Source organism: Cydia amplana, chromosome 15, assembly GCF_948474715.1.
Source record: "Cydia amplana chromosome 15, ilCydAmpl1.1, whole genome shotgun sequence".
In the NCBI taxonomy this organism is placed as follows: domain Eukaryota; kingdom Metazoa; phylum Arthropoda; class Insecta; order Lepidoptera; family Tortricidae; genus Cydia; species Cydia amplana.
In genome coordinates, this window is record NC_086083.1 from 11471466 (window position 1) to 11485607 (window position 14142).

The window sequence follows — 14142 nt, forward strand, 5'->3', positions numbered from 1 at the left end:
CATATTATAAAATAATCTAAGTTTGAAGACAAATAAAGATAATAATTAATAATAAAAAAACATTTATCGATATAAGTAAATAACTTTTTTGATATTTTTATACTTTTTCATTTTTAGTTTTAATCATGTGTCGATAGATGGCAGTAAATTTACTGTGACTACAAAATTTATTACGACAGTAACCCTCTATACTATCTATTATCTTTGCTTAAACTAAACATCCTCCAGGCTATCTTTACATACGCAACATGATTAAGCAGCCGCCACGGAAAGCGGCCATTAATCTCCGGTACTAGTATAAATCATTACTGAGTGATTGTCATTCATGCTTCACTTGATAAAGCTGGATTGACGGGACTATTAGAAACTATACTTATTTTTAACCGCTAGCCGCCCATAGACCTATAAAAAGGTTCCCATTCCATTGTCCTGTTTTGAGTCTTTATTTGTATAAATCAGATTTGCATTTTTCTTTGCTTTAGTTCTGTTCAAAATACAAATTACCACTTAAAATTTTATAATCATCTATTTACAAACAAGATATATACAGTGGTATTACTAAAAGAAATTAAAAACTAGCTTAAGTCTAAAATAGGCCCTTGAGGCATTGTACCAAGGATGCTGGCGACATTTCCTCGCTGTATCGCAATGCTGATACGTAGCCGCCAGCTCTTCGGTCACCAGTTACGTCAAACAGACGCTTCGCGATTTCTGCGAACAACTTATGCGCGCTGGGACCCCATGGACCTAGAGTTTCGACTCGAAATGGTACAAAATGGTACTCTCTACCGAGGCTCTTATATTTGTTACGTTTTAAAAAATTTTGGCGCTTTCCGCCGCCCCGCCCGCTTTTACATTAGTCCGTTAGAGTTGGGACGGTGCCAGCGTGTCTACGCAGGTAGCATCCCACACTAACATCCGTCCCAAGCTCCAAGGAACTAAGGACACCACTTAAAATAATATTACAGCCTCGAACACCACGAAAATATAAACATTACTAAATAATGCAGTTGTCTGTAATAGGTACTAGGTACCCGTATTTAATAAATCAAAACACTTGTGAAAGTAGTGCTTTTAAGTCATTTCGCACTTCCAATTTAAAGTACATTGTTTTAAAAGCTAAGTGGCGCCTGGCTACTCAGCCAGAAAGTTGGAACTTAGCGCTTTTAGCAAACAACATCTTATCGAGACCTTAACGGAGTAAAAACCATGTTTTCTCAAGGACATAAACTTTTCTTATTGTGAAATATGGAAAAACTACTCGTGGGGTTATTTATTGTCCCTCTTTTAGTGCTAAATATCAGAGGGGCTAACGCGAAAACCGAATTTCGCAAATTGCTGGAATTTTTCTCTGTCACTCTAATTACGCCTTCATTGGAGTAAAAGAGAAAGATCCCCGCAATTTGCGAAATTCGGTTTTCGCGGTAGCCCCTCTGGGTTGTTGTAGAGAAAATGAACGTTATAGATGTTGGCGATTCACTTGCAGACATTTTCTTTGGCATTGGCAATAACGTGGTTAAAATGCATTGCAATCTTACAATACAATACAATACTTATATGTTTTTGTGGCTGAGAAACCCTGAGAAATTTTTGTAAAGAAAAGAAAGTACCGTAAAATGGGGTGAGTAGGGTCAAAACTAAAACTCAAACCTCGATAACATTTTATTTTTAAGTTCATATGAAAACTAAACTGAATGGTAATATAATAAGTGTTCCGGGCGTTTGTACCTATTTTAGTTTTTATTTTATTTTGGGTAGTTCCATTTCATAACTTTGACGATAAAGAGGAAAACCGACCTCACCCCGTAGTGCCTCGTATTTGGGGTGAGAGGGGTTTTCATACAAAGGTGATTTTGAAAGATTGTTGAATCGATTTTTTTTTATTATGCGTATTACTATAGCTCCATTTTAAATTGGAATACATTATTTTTGTAGCAGTTGCCTTAAAATCCCTTCTCACCCCCCTTTCAAACCTTCTCTCCCCATTCATAACCCACCTCACCCCGCGAAACCTACTCACCCCGTTTTACGGTAACCATCAGTAAGTAACCAGCAAAAATTATGAGATAATGCTCTTAAAAAATAGATAAAATAAATAAATAAAATAAAATATCATTTTTAGCCCATAAAACACTGAGACAATTCACACAATATAGTACAAGTACTTAAACGACACATTTATAGGCACGAATACTATCAGAACTTAGGGTACCTACATTTATTTTTATTGTGACTAGAAGGTTTTAGCCCAGAATAAAAAAACGAAAGCAGGATTCAGGCTATATCAATAAACCTTTACTATACTTTTATTTTTCGAAAATATGTACTGGCATTTCAGACCCTTTCAATCTAGCTAACGACTTAACAATAACATAACAGTAAACATTTCCACGTCTCTATAGGGTTGTAACTACTCCTTTTATGGCGTACAGCTTGAATTTGATCACGGCAATTCATGAATAAAGAAAAAAGTACCAACTGACGCGTGAGATTATTCAGAACCCTTGAGGGTATTTTGAACTATAGTATTTTCGAGTCCAAATATTTCATGTTGTTGCAACAGCTGGCAAAACTACTATATAGTTGGTCAAACCAATTTGTCAGTCAGTATAAGAACCAGGAAAACTATACTCATCCTTTTCTTTTGAGTGGTAGTACTAGTGTGAGACAAAGATAGTATGATTCTCTCTGTCTATGTTTGAAATGAGACAGTCCTTTGACAAACTATAAAAGGTTTATACATAGACCATAATCTATATAAAGCTTACACTACAATCCATTCACATGTCTGTATTACTGAACAATCGGCGAGTAATATCGCAAACGAGTTTCGGTCATTCATTCGTTCCATCCGTTCGATTCATTACCATTCACTAATGAACCGATACATTAACGAGGGGAATGATGCCACAATGGGGATAGAAAATTATGGAAATGACGGCGGCTCAAAGTAAAACAAGTGCGAGTCGGACTCGCGCACGGAGGGTTCCTCACCATCAACAAAAAATAGAGCAAAACAAGCAAAAAAACCGTCACCCATCCAAGTACTGACCCCGACCGACGTTGCTTAACTTCGGTCAAAAATCACGTTTGTTGTATGGGAGCCCCCCTTAAATATTTATTTAATTTTATTTTTAGTATTTGTTGTTATAGCGGCAACAGAGATACTTCATTTGTGAAAATTTCAACTGTCTAGCTATCGCGGTTCATGAGATACAGCCTGGTGACAGACGGACGGACGGACGGACGGACAGCGAAGTCTTAGTAATAGGGTCCCGTTTTTTACCCTTTGGGTACGGAACCTTAAAAACAGTATCTAAAAAAATGTCTTTTAAATACATTTTAACCCTTTTCTTGGCATCATACTATCTTACAAAGATATCATGTAGATACAACCTCCCTTTTTGTATTTTTTTCATAATTTTTTGCTCCATTAGGCTTAAACTCGCGTTAGCTATGAATCGTTTGTCTTTATCTGTTATTTTGACCTATGTATTTGTACTATTTGTAAGAAAGGGATAAAATATAATTTGACTAAATGAGGCCCGTAAAATTTTATGAATAAGGGGAGTAGACTACAACTACGGTGCAATTTTTCACGGTGATTATTGTCAAGCTATCTGCATTATAATTGTTATTTTAATTTTAAAGCTTAGATAGTAGGTATGTATATGTATTTTCTTACATCACATCATTTCGAAAATATGTGTAGGTAAGTACCAACATACTTTTAACGAACTTGAATTTGGACCATGAATAGTTGTGTGATCTGGACTAAAGTTATATGAGTTTGTAGTACCGTAAAATGGGGTGAGTAGGGTTCGCGGGGAGAGTTGGGTTATGAATGAGGAGAGAAGGGATGAAAGGGGGGTGATATTGGATTTTAAGGCTAATTCTACAAAAATAATGTATTCCAATTTAAAATGGAGCTATATGAATACTCATAATAATAAAAAATCGATCCAACAATCTTCCAAAATTACCTTTGTATGAAATCCCATCTCACCCCAATTACGAGGGACTACGGGGTGAGGTTTTGTTTATCGTCAAAGTTATGATATGGAAGTACCCAAAATAAAATAAAAACTAAAATACAAACGTCCGGAACACTTATTATATACACCATTCAGTTTGCATATGTAAAAATAAAATGTTATCGAGGTTTGAATGTCAGTTTTGCCCCTACTCACCCCATTTTACGGTACCTTTTTCCGCGGCTAGCTCTTAGGGCTCATTTAGACGGTGCGAGAACTCGCATGCGAGTTTCATTACATTGCGTCATTTGATCGGTCGGCGGAATTGACGTAGCCTCAATGGTCCGCAATGTAACTAAAATCGTATACGAGTTCGCGCGCCGACTAAATGAGCCCTTAGTCTACAGCAGCGGTCGGCAACCTTTTAGCAGCCAAGGGCCACATAGTAGTTAACGAAGTTGACGCGGGCTGCACTTTGTTAATATTTACGACTTTATCAGACATTGTCGTTTGTCAATATTACATACAAAATAGGCAGGGAGGCTCGTGGGCCGCAAGTGACAGGTTCACGGGCCGCTGGCTCTACAGGTACAGGCTTACCTACTTTCGGAATGAATTTCAACCGCTCTGATGCTTTTTTCGTAATAATGGGTGTCTTTGTTGTGACGCAGATGATTACAATTTCTATTCGCCTACTTCATTTATATACAATTCACAAAAAGAAACGTATTAACGTATCATTGTGATAAATTGTTTCCCGTTTTTAATAAACAAATGTAATATTGTATGACAAATAATACATGTACTTAATACAGGATGGAATCTTCTAAAATCACCTCGAGGGAAAGTACTCTAAATAATGGAGATAGCAAATTTCACTTCAAATAAACATTCCTTGATATTCGGAAAGAAACAAAACTGCATTCAAAGATTTAAGAAAATACGCTTTCCTCACCCAGGAATCGAACCGACTAAAATTAAACAAGTAACCGTCAAAAATATTCTTTGATACACACTTTTTATTGCCGACTGTACTTTCTCAACTTTGCATATCTATCAAGTACTTCTCGAGACCTTCCAAATGAGCCTAAACTCATGTGTCTATGTTTTTCCATCGATGAGTTCGTTTGGCTATTTTCCGACCGCATCATCAGATCAGCTCAATGTTATCATATTATTGCATTGTCATCGGAATAATGGAAGGACAATCATAAGGATCGAATCACTCTAACTGTAAAAAAACCGGCCAAGTGCGAGTCGGACTCGCGCACGGAGGGTTCCGCACCATCAACAAAAAATATAGCAAAACAAGCAAAAAAACGGTCACCCATCCAAGTATTGACCCCGCCCGACGTTGCTTAACTTCGGTCAAAAATCACGTTTGTTGTATGGGAGCCCCACTTAAATCTTTATTTTATTCTGTTTTTAGTATTTGTTGTTATAGCGGCAACAGAAATACATCATCTGTGAAAATTTCAACTGTGATAGCTAGTCACGGTTCGTGAGATACAGCCTGGTGACAGACGGACGGACGGACAGCGGAGTCTTAGTAATAGGGTCCCGTTTTTACCCTTTGGGTACGGAACCCTAAAAAATCAGTATCAAGCTAAATCGTCTTCAAACCCGTCATACTCTAATCCTATGTAACGGCCAGCTATAATAAAGTGTTACTGCTGCAACTCGAAGCTAAGCGTAGAATAGCCAATTAAACGAGTCGTAACTGAGAATTAGTCGAGTAGCAGCTTTAATGGATGTCACGAGATACTTAAACAGCGCTTATAGGACGTGATCTTAACTTGTTTGAGCTGTTCGTGAGCTGAGGAACTAAATTTTAACCTCACAGCCATTTATTGTCGACTTTTTTTGTGTCTGTCTCTCTGGTGATAGTCGCCGCGAAAATTAACTATAAAATATATTTTATATATTTATGCGCCCCCTTTGGATAGTCCCTTATTGGTAACGTCTAAACTGCCGTAAGTAGGAATTTAAATAGTTTTCCTAACCATTTGTTTTAACTCACCCATCGACGCGACGGATCACTCCGACACTCGGCCACATTTTTGACGATTACAGAACGTGACAGTGACAGAGGTATATTTATTGCGCTAGCCACCTTTTTAGGGTTCCGTAGCCAAATGGCAATTTTTTTCTAAACTGAATAGTTTGCGCGAGAGACACTTCCAAATGGTAAAATGTGTCCCCCCCCCCTGTAACTTCTAAAATAAGAGAATGATAAAACTAAAAAAAATATATGATGTACATTACCATGCAAACTTCCACCGAAAATTGGGTTGAACGAGATCTAGTAAGTAGTTTTTTATAATACGTCATAAATCCCCTAAATACGGAACCCTTCATGGGCGAGTCCGACTCGCACTTGGTCGGTTTTTTATTGTTGCTCACTGTCGCTAATGGATCAACTAAAGTTTAATTCCATATTTTCATATCCCAAACAATTTGTCCTACAAACATAAATATCAAATTTTCCTAACAAATCAAAGCATTTTGTAAAACAATGTATGGTATTTATTTATTTTTAAATATTTGTGTCTTTATTCGACGACTGGTCTGGCCTAGTGGGTCGATGGGGAGGCGATATTTATGTGATGCTGATGAGCACAGATATTAAATTTGTTCCTAAGTCATGGATGTTTTCTATCAAATATCAAATCATCTATTTAAGTATTTGTATATTACATCGAGAAAAGGTGGGTTGCGCTTCGCTTTGCTCGTCTTGGCGGGGGCACTACCCACAACATAAGCCTTCTTGAGCTTACCGTGGGACTTAGTCAATGTGTAAGAATGTCCCTATATTATTTTTATTTATTATTGATATCACATGCTACCGTAGAAACCTTTGAAATTTGACCTATTAAGACTCTTATTGAGTTTATATACATTAAAATATCTAGTTATTTTTTTTTGTTTTCGGTTAACATCATAAAAAAGGGGTTTGAAATAGATAGAACAACCAATTAATCAAAAAATTTAAATATAATACCATTTTATTTACAAATAAAAATGAAATAAACTGTAACACAATTAATTTACACTTTCATTGCATTTATTTAGTTTTACAACAATTCATAATATAATAAAGTATGCATTTTCTTCATTATCTAAGTAATTAACATTCTTTTTTTGAATTATATATTTATTATTTATAATTAGGTACATACATCTATTGAGAAAATATCCAAGACTAAAAGTTGCCCAGCCTTATTTTTTAGTTTTAGATACTTTCAGATATTAAAAACATCATAACAGTCTATATTTAAAAATTGCTTAACCCATGTTTTGGGGCATTCCACAAAAGGTCTACTTTGTCGGGGACGTCAAATGTATGGGAGCTATCTTATTTAATAACTTGCAGAAATCTGTAATTTGTAATTGAATTTAAAGCTAAGTTATGAAACCCTATCATGCCAAATATCGGCATCTTAGCTTTACCAGAAGTGTTAAGAAATAGCCGGCGCGATTCGGAAAATGAATAAGAGATTCACTAGATATGAAATAGTAAAGATATGTGACGTTCCACGGCAAAAGTTACCATTGCCCCGGCTCAATATTGTAGCGACGTTAATAATAGCGTAAGCCCCAGCCGCCATAAGGTACCTTTTGCCATAGAACGTCACATATCTTTACTATTAAAGTCTATTTTTTTATTCGGTAGACTGAAATGACAGTTAATAGTATGAAATGACATTTCATGTTCATACTATTAACTGTCATTTCAGTCTACCGAATAAAAAAATAGACTTTACATATCTGGGCGTTTTCTAAAATAAATATTGAAACCCGATTCTCCCAGATCCTGATGTTTTTGGGTTCTTTCAACTCAGAATCACTAGCATATTCAATCCTGATGACAAAAAAAAAATTGTCCCAAAATTTTGTATGTAAATTGTACATTCAACTACGTCACGTTACACACAAGTGAAAAAATTTCTCATACTAAAAACGTGACGTAATGGAATGGACATTTTGGGACATCTTTTTTAAATGGTAGGATGGAGAGTGCTGTCGATTCTGAGTAGAATGTGCCCAAGAATGTCCAGATTTGAAAGAATCGGGTTTTCGATATCTATTTTAGAAAAAGCCCATCTAGTGAATCACTAATTCATTTCTCGAATCGTGCCGTATGTCACGAACCCGACGCTTTTCTGGAATGCCCCTTTTTCAGTTAAATTAGTTATATAGTTGCAAAAATAGTTTGAAATTAGAAGGATTTATTTCATAATAAATATGTTTCTTTTAAAAATAATACAATTTAATACTGTAGGTATGTAACTGTAAGTGTAGTAAATAATTTGGTACGATTATAATGTTTAATATATAATGTAAGCGCTTTTTGCTTTAGGTACTTTAAAATTGTTCAAATGCGAAGTCGAGATCACGAAACCACACCACTTTTAGGTATCTATTTTAGAAATTTAACCTAAATAGGTATACAATAATATCATAATTACATGTAAATAGTGTGTAATTGTTTAAAAATACGTATTAGGTTTTTAAAATTTGTTAAATGCACCATAGCGTCTTGAAACATCGAATAGCCAGGGAAATTCATTTTCTTAGACAACCTTTAGGATGTCAGTAAGAGACATGATGGCTTGAGATTTCACGCAAAATCTTACAGGAGAGAAAATTTGACAGAATAGATGAGAGATCGGTAAAAATAATCATTTATAATTTTTACAATTCATTCGGTTTGTGTACCCAAGTCATTTTTAAAATGAAAACATTTGTCCGTAAGATATAAAAAAAAACAACATCTATGTATGTAAAATTACTGATAATGGAGCAGAGTTGAGCAGAATGGACCCTAAACTTATTTTAAGTTACCTTACTTTTTTACTCAATTATTTCAGATTTAGGAAACTAAAAGGTAAACCGGTTAGTGCAAGAAACCCCAAGCCATGAACCACAACACGATTACGCCTGACACTCTTGGCACGCGTCCCTCTTCTTTCTACTCTCCTCATCTTCCTCATCAACCTCGTTGAATTCCTCGCTGTCCCTTCCAAGCCTCAAGAACTGGTTCCGAGCCCTGCTCTTCCTTTCTTGGTAGTCAGGTTCTTCAGGCTTCTCACCGGACCTGCCCAGCCTCATGAAAGTCGGGCTTCTTCCGAGTCTCATGAAGGTGGTTCCCCTCTTGGTTGGTTCTTCGTATTCTTCGTAAGACCTTAAGAGGGATATGAGGTCGTCGGAGTTCATGGTTAAGGGTTTAGATCTGCCGAGGCGGAGGAAGCTGGTGCCTCGTCGTACGGGACGCTGCAGCATCTCTCGGATGTCTGCCGCGGATGGCTCTGCCGGGTACGATCTGCCGAACCTGTGGAGTTGGTAAACCGCTCAATTTTAAAAGAAGCCTTGACATGCAGCGTGCATATTAAGTATTGGCTAAAAGGCTAAAAGTCAACTAAATGGAAACCTCGGCCTAACATATTGTTGTGATATTAATAGTAGTCAATAGCGGGCGAGGTGTTCAAAATTACTTTGACACGCTCTTATTCTCTTAACAATAAAGTCGCGTTAAGATCATTTTGAACACCTGGCTCGCTTAGCAACATCTGCTGCTGACTGTACTTTCCTAAGCACATAAAATCTTATAGGAATTCTAACTAATTGAACATGCAACGTTTTAATGTTGGTTTCTCTAGTAAGAATTAACTACAAACGTAGGTATGCTGCATTGGCTTGTAAAATTTCATTAAATCAAGACATTAATATATCAGACTGTTGTCTTTTTTCTGCTGCAGCAACTGTGGACTTGTACGTTACGTACAAATAGCCATAAAGTGCCAGTGCCCCACCCCCGTGAAAATCGGCAGACTATTTTGTACAGAAAATGACAGATAAGGCGTCTCCAGTTAGGTACTAAATGCTCTAAGGCTCTAAGTTCTATTTTTCCTTAATAACTAGGTATCTACTACTAACTACCAAAAAGTTAATAAAGACTAAGAAAAAAATCGAGCTTAGAATTTGACAGTTAATGTAAAAAATAAATAAAAATAACAGTTATAGTTTACGTAATATAATTTGCACCAATTCGGCATACAAGTTGTTCAAGAGATCGGTGCAAATTATATTTCGTCAACCACACAACAAAAACTAATTGCTCCGTCTAGTTCAGCTGTCAAACTCGAGGCACGATTTTTTCTTAGACATGTTTTTGGGTCTCTATTGTTTCCCAAATAGTTTTAAGTCGTAATGTATTGTTTGCCCGCATTTTTGTTAGTCATAATTGATTTGGTTCAGAAACGCGTCACTTTTCTGGATTGCCATAAAACAAACCTAACCTAACCCATCTATAGGGTATTCTGACGAAAATCCTGAAAAGTTAACGCTTTCAGTTTTATGAATAATGATAAATTATGAAAAACTATGACTTAAAACTTTATGGGAAACAAATGGACCCCCATATATTTTCTTCTACGATCAATAACATTGTATCTGCAAAGTGTCCTCACCTGATCAGACTCCGGTCCACGGCGCTCCGGCGCCTGGCCTCGATGTCCTGCGTCCTCCTGGCCGGGTTGGCGGCGGCGCCCATCATCAGGCACATCGCCGTCATCGCCAGCAGGTTGCGGTAGCCGGTCTTCATGGCTGTGGCCTGGAACAACGTTTCTTGTTTAGATGTGCTAAGTAGTATGTAGCCGCCGTGCCGGTCAGGATCTCGACGACTCAAATAAAAAGCTTCAATTCTTAGTGAACTGATATAATTTTCCAAAGTACTGGTTTACAAGGGTTCTTGACTAAACGGTTAAATGCAGAAGTGGTGCGGTTATTGTCTGGAGGCTGATGAGAGAGTGATTTGCAATATTTGATCAGTACAAATGGTGGTTTAAATTTAGGTGCCTCTAATTGGCCGCGATACTGAGTACCTAAGTATGTGGAGCGCTCCTATTGAAGTGCTTAAGAAAACGCTTCCGAATACTAGCCGAGCCCAACGGCTGGCCGGTCTATACAGGTATTGAGATTTTATACAAATATAAAGGTTGCGTTCGCAACAAGTATGTCTTGGAATGCAAGAGCTAGACGGGAATAAAAATGAATTCCGGACTATTTAACAACCTTTGTAAAAGGGTCATTGCGACCAATTGAACAAGTGTTTGCCATCAGCTGCTTCAGTATGCTTGTGTACCACCTAAGTGCTAAAATTAGATGAGAAAAATCTTCGCAAATCCCCAAAAAAATAAACTTGTACCCCCGACTCCCCCGAGTAGTTTTATCTTTAGATTTTATTCATTCACGTTTTATGTGATTTATTTATCCTATAACTAAAATGAAATAATATTTTCTGTAAATAATTTGATTTGTTCTTATAGGTAGGCTTCTAATAGTAAGTATTATAATATCCTTTTTAGTTATTTCCCTGTGTTAAAGGACCACAACCACCAAAACCTGGAAAATAAACTTACCACCTTCCCCCCTCTCATGCCTTTCATGTTAAGTGTTTTCTTTAACTTCAAAACAGTAAGAACCTTCAGATGTATTTATGAATGCGTTTTGCCAATGCTGTAACGTTTGTAAGATTCATTGCATTTGACAGTTTAAATAATAGCTAATGCATTCAAACTCAGAGTTTATTGTTTTAACAATGCGGTTAACAAGAATTGAAGATCTAAAGAAGCTCATTTCAATTAAATTATAAGAATAATCGTTCAGCGGTGCGGAAGTTACTGTAGGGTACGCCCTTTCATCTTATAACAGCCTGATTCGAACTTTAATCTTTTCGTTGCCACGCCAATGAAGTAATAAAGTGTCATCAGCGCCATGTCAAAAATTGCTCGTATACCTACAAACCTGATCAAAACTACGACTTGATATCAAGTAGTGGCGTGTGGGGCACGAAATGTTCGGACTTCATATCAAGTCAATGGCGGCGAAAGGGTTAATAAGTATACGTCAAAAATTAGCTCTAGATACCATATGAAAAACTGACGTTTTTGTAACAAAAACATATCGACCTAAATAGAAACACAACAAAACAAGTGTTTAAATGTGAACCGAACCATTTGTATAAAAGAAAATTGCATTTTGCAGGCTAAGCAAACCCACGCAATACCGTTAAAAGAATAACCCAGTCACAAAACTTTAGGTAAAATGTGATATTATTGCAAATTTCCTTTACATTTAAATGAGAATTATAAAAATATTGTAAGTAGGGTGCGCAAAATCTTCTTCAAACTGTTTAGCATGCATTTGCCTGTCGTAGCGTGGTTGTAGCAAGTAGTTACTTAGTTTTCTGATCCTACAAACGACTTTTAAAAGTTTTCCTTCCTTTCTCTCTTTTTAATCAGCCTTGTTTCCTTCTCCGTTAGTTTACTCGGTGCCTTTGACTCTGTTTTATTTAAAAAGTAGTTTATTGCTCAGTTTTAATTTTAATAAATTAAAGTAGTTGCAAATATGGCTTCAGAAAAATGGAGCCTGAGAAAAAGTGCGTCCTTTGCTCTATGAAATAATTAATTAACTAGAAGATCGTGTCAACGGGCCGCTTTAAGGATGACTCACGCTAGACCGGGTCGGACCCGGGCCGGGCGTCGGACATGTCATTTTCTATGACGCATGATCGGTGATCACGTGTTGTTTCCATAGAAAACGAAGCGCCGGAAGCTCCGGGCTAGCGTGAGTCGTCCCTAAATTTCCAAGATCAGCACAGCGATAAAATTTCGCGGTACCTATGTAGGTATATATATTTTTAAAGGAACTATGAGCACGCTACGCTTGCTCGTATAAAATAATACACACAGTCTATTTTAACTTAATAACGATACGTTATACATGCACATTGACTGAATGTACAATAAACGAGAAAACTCAGGAAAAAATGGTTGGAGGCAAAAGCAAAATAAATTTTCACCTTTCTATTTTTTTACCAGAAACTGATATACGAACATATAAACATTAAACGCGTTATTTTATATTAAAATGACATCCTGAAATAACATGCAAAATGATAATTATGAACGTGTTTTCTATGTAAAATTACTTCTCGCTCTAATTTCTTTGTATAACACTAGGAAGCAATGATAACTTCGCAAATCAACGCGGTAACGCAGCTAGTGTGATGGGCACCTTTGCGCGTGGGGGGTAGAGCGGGGAGGCCTCTTTCGGTAGTTTTTATATTCCTTCTTTTATTTTGGATATATTTAGGGTTGTTAGTTTTAATTTAGCATTATTCATAGATATATTTAGTTCATAAGTTATTTATTTGTCTTTTACTGTATTTATCAATTAAATAAATTTTATTCTACCGTGATAACTAAGACATAGATATATGTTACATAAATATTAATGCCAAGGTTCATGAAATTGAAGCATGTAATTTTAAAATGAGAGCATAAAATCGATTGGAAAGTTAAAGATGGGAGCGGCTTTTTAACGGTGGGTTGGTGTGATTTTATACGCGGAAACAGTGGCTCAGCTCGAACAGTGGCTCAGTCGCCTAAATATCGCCTCTCTCGTGTTGAAATTAGGTTGAGTGAGCCACTTTACCCGACTTTTTTCTACCGAGCCACTGTTCCCTCCTTGACCCTAACATGGTACGTGTTTATGCGCTGCGTTTTAATCTATTTCCTATACGCGTAAATAAATCAGTGGTGTGTGTGATCCCTTATTGTCTTTTGTCATATTCGGGCTGGCTTGATCCGATCACTTCCGGTAATAACGTTCGCTCCAGTTTGAATTTATTACGAGTTCCATTTAGTGTCCATCCGGTTTGACGTCGAGCGCATTTAAATTTAATCTTTTGAGAAATAAATGTCTTAAGCCATATTTACGTTAATCTTGTAACCAGAACCGTATATGACGAACACTCAATGCAAAAGCTAAGCCTGAGCATATTCATTTCTGTTTGCTTATTTCAAGCTTTTATTTATTTATTATGTTGCTATTAAAATAAGGAACATATTAGAACATAGCTGAGGTACATTCAATCGTACCTACTTCTTTCAACAACAATCGATATTACGGTTTGGATTACTTTATATACCTTGCTTATTAAAACTTTGCTTTGCTTGTCATCTGTACCTATATGTTGTTTTTTTAGGAGGTGTCACATTGTAATTATAATATGTTTAGTGACTTGAGTAATAGTACAATCAAGGTAATATAATTGTGTATACTTTTTACATTATTCCATTCATGGTACAAAACAAAGTGCATG

General features: G+C 36.5%; 1 protein-coding gene across 2 annotated transcripts in view; it reads right to left on the bottom strand.

Moving 5' to 3' along the window:
- Positions 1-8792: 8792 nt before the first annotated feature.
- The window catches only part of LOC134654583 (FMRFamide-related peptides-like), a 40043-nt gene continuing 34693 nt past the window's right edge, over positions 8793-14142 (bottom strand). Inside the window, exons 2-3 of one of the 2 annotated variants that reach the window (XM_063510052.1) lie at positions 10445-10587; positions 8793-9297 (exon numbers count right to left, since the gene is read on the bottom strand). In XM_063510052.1, coding sequence (XP_063366122.1) covers positions 8910-9297; positions 10445-10578 — 522 coding nt within the window. In that variant the 5' untranslated portion in view covers positions 10579-10587 and the 3' untranslated portion in view covers positions 8793-8909. Of the gene's footprint in view, positions 9307-10444; positions 10588-14142 lie in introns of both variants that reach the window. The other variant, XM_063510050.1, reaches the window with a different exon arrangement.